Source organism: Macadamia integrifolia, chromosome 1, assembly GCF_013358625.1.
Source record: "Macadamia integrifolia cultivar HAES 741 chromosome 1, SCU_Mint_v3, whole genome shotgun sequence".
In the NCBI taxonomy this organism is placed as follows: Eukaryota; Viridiplantae; Streptophyta; class Magnoliopsida; order Proteales; family Proteaceae; genus Macadamia; species Macadamia integrifolia.
Window position 1 is genome coordinate 21,720,985 of NC_056557.1, and position 13,234 is coordinate 21,734,218.

The 13,234-nt window shown below is 41.7% G+C and overlaps 1 protein-coding gene across 3 annotated transcripts in view; it reads left to right on the plus strand.

Moving 5' to 3' along the window:
• The window catches only part of LOC122081447 (probable cyclic nucleotide-gated ion channel 20, chloroplastic), a 259,284-nt gene that overhangs the window by 173,159 nt on the left and 72,891 nt on the right, over positions 1-13,234 (plus strand). For 2 of the 3 annotated variants that reach the window (XM_042648600.1, XM_042648596.1), the window contains exon 6: positions 4,108-4,377. The exons of the other annotated variant lie outside the window; for it this stretch is intronic. In XM_042648600.1, the coding sequence (XP_042504534.1) occupies positions 4,108-4,377 (270 nt within the window). The remainder of the gene's footprint in view (positions 1-4,107; positions 4,378-13,234) is intronic. 3 annotated transcript variants of the gene reach the window in all.

A 13,234-nucleotide genomic window follows, 5' to 3' on the forward strand; every position in this document is an offset into this window, starting at 1 on the left:
CTATTGCTGTTCATAAAGGCACTAGGTCTTGTACTTACATCCTATTGCTAAAACTGTTTCTTATGACTCACTTTCTCCTTCCTATTATAGTTTTGTGTCTTCTCTTTCCTCTATGTCTATTCCTCATACTTGGCAGGAAATGAGTGCAAACTCACAATGGAAGGTAGCTATGGTTGAAGAGATGCAGGCTCTGAAGAAGAATGACACATGGGGATCTGGTGTGTCTTCCCTCACAAAAGAAGATAGTTAGGTGCAAGTGGGTCTTCACAGTAAAACAGAAGGCTGATGGTATAGTGGATCAGTACAAAGTCAGACTTGTTGCCAAAAGCTTTACACAGACTTATGGGATTGACTACCAGGATATTTTTTCTCCTGTTGCTAAGATGAACACAATTTGTGTTATCTTAGCTTGTGCCACCAACTTAGATTGGGATCTACAATAGTTAGATGTGAAGAATGCCATCCTTCATTGGGAACTTGAGGAGGAAGTGTATATGGATATTCCTCCTGGGTTCACTTGCTCCAAAACCCAAGGCACAGTTTGTAAGTTGAAGCGTACTCGGTATAGGTTGAAGCAGTCCCCTCGTGCTTGGTTCGGACGTTTCCATAAGGATATGGTCCCTTCAGGTTATTCTCAAAGCAATACCGACCACACTCTGTTCATCAAGAGATTTGGTGGGAAGATTGCTATCCTAATAGTCTATATAAATGATATTGTTATTATTGGTGATGATCTGGTTGGAATCTCTTGCCTCAAAAGATACTTGAGTGAGGAATTCGAGATCAAAGATCTAGGACAACTTCATTACTTCCTCGACATTGAAGTTGCCAAGTCTTCTCGTGGGATCTAATTGTCTCAGCGGAAGTATGCGCTTGATCTTCTCTGAGAGAGGCATGTTGAGGTGTATGCAGACACTCCTATTGAAGCTAATGGTCACCCGAGTAGCAAGGAAAGTGATCCTGTGGATAAGGAAAGATATCAGAGATTAGTGTGGTGATTGATCTAGCTCTCTCATACATGCCCTGATATAGTTTTCCGTTAGCCTGGTTAGTTAGTACATGTATGATCACTACTCGACTCACATGGAAGTTGTGCTACATATTCTCCGGTACTTGAAATCTGCCCCCGGACGTGGCATCCTTTTTTCTCCTCATGATCGCCTTAGGGTGGAGGCCTTCATGGATGCTGATTGGGCAGGTTCTCCTGATGACCCCAGGTCTACTAGTGGTTATTGCACCTTTGTTGGTGGTAACCTTGTTACCTGGCAAAGCAAGAAGCAAGCCGTAGTTGCTCGTTCAAGTGCCGAAGCAGAGTTCTGTGCTGTGGCACATGGCATTTGTGAGCTACGTGGCTTAATGGTCTTCTCACAGATTTGGTCGTCCCTGCCACTCTTCCTATGAAGCTCTTCTGTGACTACAAATCTGTCATTAGCATTGCTTACAACCCTGTCCAACATGATCGAACCAAGCATGTGGAGATCGATTTACACTTCATCAAAGCGAAGCTGGATATGAGTCTTATCATTGTGCCTTTTTTTTCAAGTAGTGAACAACTGCTGATGTATTTACTAAAGGTCTTTGTAGTAAGATGTTTCTTCCTATTATCTGCAGGTTGGGCATTTGTGATATCTATGCACCAACTTTAGGCAGAGTGTTGTAATAATGGGTTTTATGGTTATTAGGGAAAATTTCAATTACCAAACGGATCCTAATGAGTTTAATGGTCTTTGTAATTCTCTAGAACCTTCTCTCCATTGTTATAAATAAAGAGGGCTAGTGTCATATTATCATTATCCCATCAAACACAAGGCTTATGATCAAGATGGGGTTTCCTATGGTCTTTGTTAATTGGATCCACCACTACATCTCTTCTCCTTGTTTCTCAGTGCTAGTGAATGGCAGTTCAGCTGGGTACTTTGCTTCCTCTGTGGATATTGGTAACGGTTGCCCCCTTTCTCCATTTTCTCCTTGGCTCTTGAGGTTCTCTCTAGGAGTATCCAATGTTGTACAGACTAACGACTCATTTCTCCCATCCCCAAGTGTAGGGCCGTTAAGCTCTCTCCCCTTGTTTTTGCTAATGATATTATGATTTTCTCAACAGCCAGTATTGCTTATTTGGAGACCATTATGTCTTGCTTGTAGTTCTTTGAAGACTTCTCAGGCTGTGTATTAATTTGAGTAAATCTCAACTGTTGGCAATGGTATCTGATGTTGATAGAGCTTCTTTGTTGGATAAGATTGGCTGTCTTCCAGTCAAATACTTGGTGCTTCCTTTGATTCCGGCCAGATAGACTTCCCATCATTGTGCTCCCATGTTAGACCTCATTCGGAAATGTCTTCAGCACTAGAAAGGCAAGCTTCTCACCAATGTTGGTCTTTTGGTTCTTATTAGATTCATTTTTCCATTATCGTACATCTATTGGTGTAGTATATTTCCCCATTCCACTATCATAGAGTTGGAATCCCTTATGACTGCCTTCCTTTGGAAATGATTTGACTCCACCATATTTCTTCACCCCATTAGTTGGATGTTGTTTGTCTTCCTAAAGATGAGGGATGAGGGTTTGAGGTGAATCAAAGATGTCAACTCAGTGGGTGTTATTAAGCTGATCTAGAAGTTGGTGTCTAAGAAGAAAGGCATCTAGAGCGATTGAGTGTATTTGGATCTTCTCCGCTTTGACTAGATAGATGCTTCCTAGGTCTGGCACAAGATTTTATCCTTTAGGACTATTTCAGTTGGGAAACTCTTCCCAGATTTTTGATGGTGCTTCCACCTCCCTTTGGCTTGATCACTGGCACCCTATAGGAGTTCTCCTTCACTTTATCAGTGCCAGAGCCATCTATGGTTTGGGTCTCTTTAAGCATTCTATGGTGGCTGACATCATGAGTGGTGGTGCTTGGGACCCTCCAGCCTCCTCTCCTCAGCTTCATTTGGTGTTGAATTCTCTGCCAACCATGCTGGTGATCCCCAAGGAAGAGGGGATACTATCCTGTGGACCCCCATCCCCTCGAGCTGTTTCAGCTCGAAGGTGGTGTGGGACTTTGTTTTGTCCTTTTTTCCCTCATTTGGGGGCTGTTGTATTCTGATCTTTCTTTGGTAATGAATTTTTATTCACCTAAAAAAAAAAAAGGGTGCAAAGGCGGAATTTAAAGATTATGGCTCATGGAGTATGTGTACTCCTATGGTTGAGAATGTTGGTCCAAGAGTTGGGTTGTGATACTGAGGCACTTACGCGGCTCTATTGTGATAATAAGGCTGTTATAAGTAATGTCACAATCCTGTGCAACATGACGAGACAAAGCATAATTGAAGTGGACCATATTTCATTAAGGAGAAGATTTAACTCTGCCACATTTGCACTCCTTTCATAAGGACAGGCGAGGGCTTATCTATCACCAGTTCAGTACCCTTTTGTGCAGCTTGGGAATGTATGACATTTATTCCTCAGCTGTAGGTGGAGTGTTAATAAGGATACTTTGGGTACTGGGTTGTTATCTTGTATTATACTATTACCTTTTTACCTTCCTTTGCTACTTTATGTTATTATGGGGGGTATGTTTGTAAATTTTCATATTACACAAGTAAATGAATCAATATAGAGGAGAGAAATTGATCTCTCCCCAAGACATTGCACACATCTTTCTCTTCTTCTTCTCTCTTCTTCTTACCTCTTCTCTTCACCCGTACCTTGATCCTTCCCTGCTTTCAACTGGGGTCCCAAAAGAGGAAAAACATAAAAGAGAGTGACTCTCCTCCATCAAATCTCCCTAAAGAGAGGAGCACCTCCTAAACCCCACCAAATCCTCTACTGAAAATAACTACGCACCGCATCAGAAACCTAACCACCAACACAGCCTGGGAGAAATTACCCTGATATGGGTACAAAGGAGAAAAACATAAATAATACCACTAAAATAAAGACTTCTCTCTCCCCATCAACATGATGGAATCATGTAGACATTACAACTTGCTGTTTTTGTGTTTTTGTGTTTTTGATTTATGAATTTTTATCTCAATGCATTCTTTTCCATTTTTTTCCATATTGATGATTGACAAATGGATAGTAATTTACTGAAGTTGCTAATTTACTTCCACATTTTCTTCAGAGGGTGAACAAATGCCTTCAAGATGCCTGCATTGATTCTCAGCAGAAGGCCTGCATCGAATTCATTGATTGTGGACATGGGGAGAAAATTGCAAAATTTAAGAGCAAACCTGAATGGCTTAGTTGGGTGAACAATGAAAATGCAACTGCCTGTTTTGACACTAGTAGTAATGGTTCTTTCAGTTATGGGATTTACTACCAAGCTGTTTCTCTATCAACAAAACCAAGCATTATCGTGAGATATGTGTACTCTTTGTTTTGGGGTTTCCTGGTACTTCTCACCTGTTATTTCACTCTAGATATGTGTTTCTATGTATCTCAATGTTCTCGACAATGTTTCTGGTAATTATTCTCAATAGCATCTCATTTACACGGAGGGTAGACCATAGCACAATGGTAAGGTTGCTCTATTGCGACCTAGTGGTCATGGGTTCGAGTTAGGAAACAGCCTCTTTGCGAAGCGGGGTAAGGCTGTGACTACGTACATTATGACCCTCCCCAGACCCCGTAGTGGTGGGAGCCTCGTGCACTGGGTACACCCCTTTAATAACTCGTTTACGCTACATATCACACAAATATTGTAGTCTTTTGATTCCTTTCTCCTGAATGAAGTAGGAAGAATACATACATGTGGTTTTCCGAGTGACAATGCCCCTAGGGAGGAAACTTGACCATGTTGTGCCCAATCAACTACAGTGAGAGATTTGTATGGTTATTGTGAACTTCGATATGCATAATATATTGTTGTTTTATTCTTTGCTTGCTCTTTGCCTATTTATTTTCAGTTGTTGTCCATGATTGAACCATTAGCATGTTTTCAGGCTGTGGAAATAATTTATGTATTTAATTTATGGAGATCAACCTTGGAATCAAAAGGTTAAAAAAAAAAAAAAACAGAGTACATGATGTGTAACTTTAGTAACAATGAGGCAGAGAGAGGGGTGGTGAAAATTGATGATAGGGAGTTACCTCGAAGTGATAACTTTGCCTAGGTTCACTCACGAATAAAGAAGGAGAAATAGAGGATGATATCTTGCGAAGAATTAGAATAGAGTGGATGAGAAGGAGGGGTGCATCTGGAGTGTTGTGTGTTTGATGTAGCCCTTTAAAACTAAATGAAAATTTTATAGAACAGTTATATGATCAGGAATGACGTGTGGGGCGGAATGTTGGGCAGTGATTAAATAACATTTAAACAAACTTAATGTGGCAGAAATGAGGATGTTGCAATGGATGATTGGTAAAACTAGAAAAAATAAATAAGGAATGAACAAATTAGAGCAAACATTCCCTAAAGAACAGGGTTACTTTTGTGTCCTGGGGTCTGCTCTTCACCATTCTTCTCCCCAGACTCCCCCTAGACACAACAGTAACCCAAAGAACAGGGTAACTGTTGTGTCTTGGGGCTGAATACGACCAGGAATGACGTACTGTTATTAGCTTTGCTCTAGTTTTGCAACAATGTTTTGGTTCTATTTAGTATTGTTTTTTTCCTTTCTTTTCCCCTTGGGGCCTATATATTCCCTCCCTTCTTCTTGGTAATGAATTTCTTATCCACCCAATAAGAAATTAGAGCTGCTCTAGTACGGAGAAGTGATTTATTGCAAATTAAAGGAGCTAAAAGAACTAGAGCCTAGAGGTTGGACTAAAATAACCATAGAAGAAGTGGTGAGAAAGGACATGTATAGCTTAGGATTGGAATCTTGTATGTCTTCTAATCGAACTGATAGGAGAAATAGTATCCATGTAGCTGATAAGGCTGAGTTGAGTTCTTTATAAATTTTGAAATTACTTATAAATATTAACATTGCATAGTGTTGGATGGGGTAATGACTTGTATCTACTATGATAGCAGCCCTCTTTATTTATAACAATGGAGAGAAGGTTCTAGTGAATTATAAAGACCAGTAAACCCCTTAGAGTCCATTTGGTAACTTGACACTTTCCCTTATAACCATAAAACCTATTATTACAACACTCCCCCTCAAGTTGGCTCATAGATATCACATATGCCCAACTTGCAGATAATAGGAAGAAACATCTTACTACTGAGACCTTTTGTAAATAAATCAGCCAGTTGTTCACTACATGGAACAAAAGGCACAGTGATAAGACCCATATCCAGCTTCTCTTTGATGAAGTGTCGATCGATCTCCACATGCTTGGTTCGATCATGTTGGACAAGGTTGTGAGCAACAATAATGGCAGATTTGTTGTCATAAAAGAGCTTCATAGGAAGGATGGTAGAGACGGCCAAATCTGTGAGAAGACCATTAAGCCATAGTAGCTCACAAATGCCATGTGCCATAGGATGGAACTCTGCTTCAACACTTGAACAGGCAACCACGACTTACGACTTGCTTCTTGCTTCGCTAGCTAACAAGGTTACCACCAAAAAAGGTGCAACAACCAGTAGAAGACCTGCGATCATCAAGGGAACCTGCCCAATCTGCATTCGTGAAGGCCTCCACCCGAAGGTGATTATGAGGAGAAAAAAAAATGCCACATCTTGGGGCAGATTTCAAGTACCGGAGAATACGCATCACAACTCCCATGTGAGTCGAGTAGGGATCATACATGTACTGACTAACCAGACTGACGAAAAATACTATGTCAGTGCGTGTATGAGAGAGATAGATCAAACGCACCCACTAATCTCTGATATCTCCCCTTATCCACAGGATCACCTTTCTTTTTACTCATGTGACCATTAGTTTCAATAGGAGTGTCTGTTGGCTTGCACCTAAACATGCCTGTCTCAGAAAGAAGATCAAGCATATACATCCGCTTAGACAAGTAGATCCCACTAGAAGACCTGGCAACTTCAATGTCAGTAACGAAGTTGTCCTAGATCTTTGTGTTGGGAATTTGCCCAAACTCCTTGATATGTTTTGGTTATAACAAACAAACCGTAGCTTTAACTATGAGTGCCAAGAGGTGGTTAGTACAAGAAGATAGCTCAAGCTATGCATGTTTAAAGAATCAAGTACACGAAGATCAAGAGTGGAAGCTTCAAGACAAGATGAAGACTGTAGAAGATGAAAAGCTAAAGATGAATCATCAAGTGATGATGAAGACTTCAAGACCCAAGTTAAGATGAAGACCCTAGGATAGTCTAGTACTCGTTGTATAGTGTACTCTTTATATGTATATGTGCACGCACTTCGTGCACGTACTTCATGCATTGCATATCATCATACTAAAATGACTACAGGACATTCCTTGACCTAGCTGGAGGTCCATAGGTGGTGTAGAACATAATTAGAAATACATGTTTTATGTGACTTTCTGTGAAAATCACTATAATCTGACTCAAGGGTATTTTGAGAATTCTTAGATTCGGTATCAGGAATTGAACCCTGCATGGAAGTTGTAGGAAATCGAGTCACGATTCCAACACAACTTGAATCGGGTTAATCTAATGTCAGACCGAAGAGTTATGGCAAAAAAACTGAAGATTGGACAGTATGACAATTGTCTGTCAAAAACAGGACAAAACTATAGGCGAGTCGACCGGCTGGAAGCCTCGATCAATCGGATCTATCCGAGGCTATTGGCGGTCGACCTAATGAAAGTCCCGGTCAACTGGCACCTACTTAGACCATTTGAAACGGCTAGTTTTCTATCTTCAATGGCTCCTTCTGGATGGTTGGTTATCAATGGCGATCAATTGGTAGATCTAAAATATAGCCGGTTGACCTAATGAAAGTCCCGGTCAACTGGCACCTACTTAGACCATTTGAAACGGCTAGTTTTCTATCTTCAATGGCTCCTTCTGGATGGTTGGTTATCAATGGCGGTCGATTGGTAGATCCAAAATATAGCCGGTCGACCGGACCTATCGGAGGCCATAGGCAGTCGACTTGATGAAAGTCCCGGTTGATCGGCACCTACTTGGACCATTTGTATCGTCTAGTTTTCTATCTCCAATGGCTCCTTCTAGTCGATTGGCTATCAATGGCGGTCGACCGGCTATCAATGGCGGTTGACCGGTAGATCCAAAATATAGCCGTTAGAGTCTGACTTACTATCTAAAAAGCTCTCCTAATCTCACCTATAAATACCTTAAGATGCTCATAATTAATTATCAATTATGTCTGAGCGTTAAGAGCATTTTTGTACGCATACTAAAGTTAAAAAGTCACTCTATCCTACTTGAGCGGTTTGGTCTTCCACATTTCATAAAAAATCTCAAGTCTCCAACAAAGTCTTCCACATACTCATTGTGCAAATCAAAGCTACAGAGTAGACTTATAAGGTGCATCATTTCACTTTCATAATCATCATTTGCACCACACCACAGGTATTCCTCTTTATTCCACTTTCTCTATTTTTGTTTTACAATTCTAGACTGTACTTAGGATTATGTAAGGATTCTCTTATCCTGAAAATAGTAAGATGGCTCTCTACCTGTAAAGGAGATTGTAAATGTGCCTCTCTGCCTGTAAAGGAGATTTTGTAAGGATACTCTTATCCATAAAAAGATTGTAAATATTTTCTTCCCTACCTACTGTACTGAAAGGGAGAACTAGTGGAATACTTTGTAAGAAGATTCTTGTAGGGAGTGGACTAGACTCGGATTGAGTTGAACCACTATAAATCTTGGTGTTGTGTGATTGTGTTTATTTTACTTATTCTGTAACATTTTTAATTTGCAATCACACTTGAGGATATTATTTCGAAAAGATTAAATTTCCACTAGTATAACGTATTCACCCCCTCTAGATTATTTCAATTAGTATCAAAGTGGGAGCTCAACTTATTTAGGACTATTACAGTCTTTTTTTTTTTTTTTTTTGGTGGATAAATAATTCAATACCAAAAGGAGAAAGAATGTACAAGGGGAAAAAAAGGGGGGGACGAAGGACCAATAGGGGAACAAAACCGAGGGGCTCAAAAGGGCAAGCCCCTGGCAACTAACCTAAATGAACATCAATAGGGGGTGATGGTGGTGGCAGGGAAGCCCCAGGAGACAACAATAAGCCTGTTCCTTCGGGTGTCACGAACCTTGCCTATTCGCAAAGATCTGAGTCTAGAACTAACATCAAAATAGATGGCTTTCCAAATCCCTTCAAAGGAACGTGAGTTGGTGGTCCATCTACGCAGGTTACGTTGCATCCAAAGATGGTAGATGGTGCAACAGGTGAGCTTTCTGATTGTATCACAAATGGTGGAGCCACTGAAGGCCATGTCTATCCAAATCCATTCCCGAGGGAGGTTTAGAATGGGGTGGGGAGAGGGCTAGAGAGTGGGGAGGACCTTTTTCCAAATGAAGGCAGAGAAGGGGTAAGAGAAGAAAAGGTGGTCCACATCTTCTGAACCATTCCAACACAAACAACAAAAAGTGGGGACTTGGATGTGACGATGATTGAGAAAGGACTGCGTAGGGAGGCAGTAGGAAAGAGCTCGCCAGGCAGTGAAGCTATGACGAGGGATATGCCCTTTAAACTAGATGATGTTTCTCCATGGAATAAGGGGATCTTTGGAGCGAATGAAGTTCCAAGCAGAGGCGGAAGAGAATATACCCAAAGGGGAGGGTATCCAATGAATAGAATCTTGAAATCCTCTATGACCGGGGGGGATGGGAGCGAGGGAGGTCCAAAGATCCGCCATGGGAGGAGGAAGAGGAGGGGGAGACCAGCCTTTGTGGGAAAGGATGGAGGACACCTTTGCAAAGCAAAAAGAGCTAGAGGAAGAGATGATTCTAGGTGTCACCAAGGGCAGAAGGTACCAGAAGGGTGCCATGGATCAAGCCAGAGTGAAGTGGTGGCGCCATTGCCGATAGTGCAAGAGATGGCAGAGAGAGCCAAGGGTCTGGATTTGAGGATACCACGCCAGCTCCAAGAAGCATCAGAAGATGGGGAGACAATCCAAATGGAGTCATTTTTGAGAGGGATAGAGTAAATCCAAGAGACCCAAATGCTGCGCTGCTTGGAAGCAATCTTCCAAATAAGTTTGATGATAGCAGTAGAGTTGACGTCCTTGATTTTTAGGAGACCCAGACCGCCTTCAGCCTTAGGACGACAAACTTTGGACCAGCTCATGGGGTGGAGGAATCTAGTGGCTTCAGAACCTTTCCAAAGGAAGGCACAGAGGAGGGAATCAATGGCCTTGCAGGTGGAAGCGGGTAGAAAGAAAATACCTGACCAGTAAAGGCAGAGGGATTGGAGTACAGATTGAATAAGGACCGGTTTACCAGCATAGGAAAGGAGCTTACCTTTCCAGAGGTGGAGCCTTTTCCTGATGGAATCGATGATGGGGGAGCAGTGGTGGGGGGAGGCCAAGGTAGCGGATAGGAAGGGATCCCAGGGGAATACTGGAGATGGCCAGGAGATGAGATTGGCACAAATCAGAAACGCCCGAGAGGAAGAGATTAGATTTAAGGAGGTTGATTTTCAGGCCAGATAATGACTCAAAAAGGTGGAGGGAGGACATGATGTTGGAGATAGAGACAGGATCAGCTTTGGAGAAGATCATGAGATCATCAGCGAAAGCAAGGTGGGTAAGAGAGAGCGCTCTACATTTGGGGATGGGGGAGATAAAGAGCTGGTCAGTGGAGGACTGGATGGAGCGGGAGAGGACTTCGAGAGTCAGGCAGAAGGGGAAAGGAGAAAGGGGACATCCCTGGCGAATGCCCACCGTAGACGAGAAATAGCCAGCCGATCTACCATTGGTGAGGAGAGAGAAGCGAGGGGTGGAAATGCAAAAACTAACCCAATGAACAAAGGACGAGGAAAAAGACATTTGAAGGACATTAGATATAAAATCCCAACGGATAGAATCAAATGCCTTATGGATGTTAATCTTCAGAAGGGCCGAGGGGGAGTGGGATTTGCGGTTGGAGCCTCTGACAATCTCATGGTAGAGGATGATGTTATCCGAGATGCTTCGACCAGCAATGAAGGCAAATTGATTTGGGCTGACAAGGGATTCAACCACCTTCTGGATCCTATTGGCGAGGATCATAGCAATGAATTTGTAGAGATTGCAAAGGGAGATAGGTCTAAAATCTGACATGCATTGGGTGCCATCCTTTTTGGGAATGACGCTATTACAGTCTTAATAGTGAGTTAAAGACCATAGCCACATCCCAAGGATCATCAGAGGGCATAAACGCCTAAAACCCCTTACTTTAATGGAGAAAATTTCTCGTTCTACAAGTGTAGATTCAAAAATTTCGTCTGTGGACATAACATTCTCGTATGGAGGGCCATAGTGAATGTACCATACACCATCACCAAAGTCATGGATGGAAAGACAGTACCAAAGGATGAAAAGGAGTGGACTGCAGACAACATAGTCCTCATCCAGTACAACTTCCGAGCTATCACATTCCTTCAGTGTGGTTGTTGTGCCCTCAACGATTAAGAATTCAACCGGGTCATAGCATGTGACAACCAAAAAATTTGGGACATGCTCTTAGTCACACATGAAGATATGAAAGAGGTAAAAGGAAAGAAAGGTAGATCAACTCGTCTCAGATTATGAGTCATTCATTATGAAAGAAGATGAATCTATAACTTCCATATTTACTCGATTTACTGACATTGTAAAGTCTTAAGAGTTTAGGCAAACCTATACTAATGCTGAGAAGGTTAGAAAAATTCTAAGAGCCTTACAAACTGCTTGGAGGCCTAAGAAGACAGCCATTGAAGAAGCAAATGATCTAACAAAGATATCACTCGACTACCTTTTGGGATCCTTACAAACCCATGAAGTGGAGTTAAAAGCTGACAAGCCAACCTCTGAAAATAAAAGGACCATGGCTCTAAAGTCTTCTCAAACAATTGAGGAAGTAGGCGATGACGACAAGGAAGAAGACTTCGACATTGAGAAGGAAATCTCTCATCACGAGAAAGTTCAAAAAATTTCTCAAGAAGAAGGGAAGAACGCCATACAAGAACAAGACTCATGGTGACAAGTCCTATGGAGATAAAGGTAAGTCAAAATCCAAAACTAAGGAAATTTCTTCTAAAGATGTCGTATGCTTCGAATGTAGAAAACCTGGATATTTCAGAATTGACTACCCACACAAACCAAAGAAGAAAGCTTATGCAGCCACGTGGGACTCGAGTGATGAAGAAGAAAAGAGCGACTCCGAAGAAGAAGTCACCAACCTAACTTTGATGGCTCTGGGAGATGAAGAACAAGAGGTAAGTCAGCAAACCCAAACTGATTCTCTTGTAAATGACTCAAACGAAGAACTTCAAGAAGCCTTCGAGGCCTTATATGAAGAAAGTCTAAAACTGGAATCAGATAAAAGTATATTGGAAAAAGAAGTTGATATTCTTAACAAAAGAGTGGATGCTTTAACCTCCAAGGTGAGTCAACTTGAGGAGGAAAACTCCAAGTTGAACACCACCCTTTGCACCTTTACCATAGGACAAAGAAACCTTGATAACCTCCTTGGATCTCAAAGGAAAGGTCTTAATGAAAGAGAAGGACTGGGCTATAATAGGAAAAACCCATCTAGGAGAAAAGAAAAGCAATATGAGAATCCAAGAAGGGGTGACCAAGGTAACCAACCATCCACATCTTATGTCAAGTGTAGTTTTTGTAAGAAAACAGGGCATTCCATAAACCAATGCAATGCCAATAAAAGAAAGACCACAAACTCTCAAAATGAGAGACCAAGAACCAAAGTAAACCATGCTTATTTTTACACACCTCAAAAAAGGCAATATAGGCCCCAAGAGGACTAGACCTATGCTTAGATATAGAAGACCCCAACCTCAAAGGGGATACTCCATTGAAAGAACCCAAAGGCAATACCAAGGTTATAGGAACTACCCTCAAGAGTCCTATAGACCTCAAAGGTATTATACTCAAAGACCAAATGGGTCATATGAACCTCAAAGGACTCAAAGAAACCCAAGATCATCTCAAAGGCAGAACCAAAGACCTAAAAAGTACAAAACCACTTGGGTCCCAATAGGGACATTTAACACTAACAATGACGGACCCATGAGATAATGGGGACCAATATACGACTAAATTACTGTTGTAGGTGTGCTTGAAAAATGAAGTAGAAGCTGAATGGGTAATCGACAGTGGATGCTCCAAATACATGACATCCAACAAGAACCTGTTCTCAAGCTTATGGGACTACGACAGAGGGTGGGTCTCCT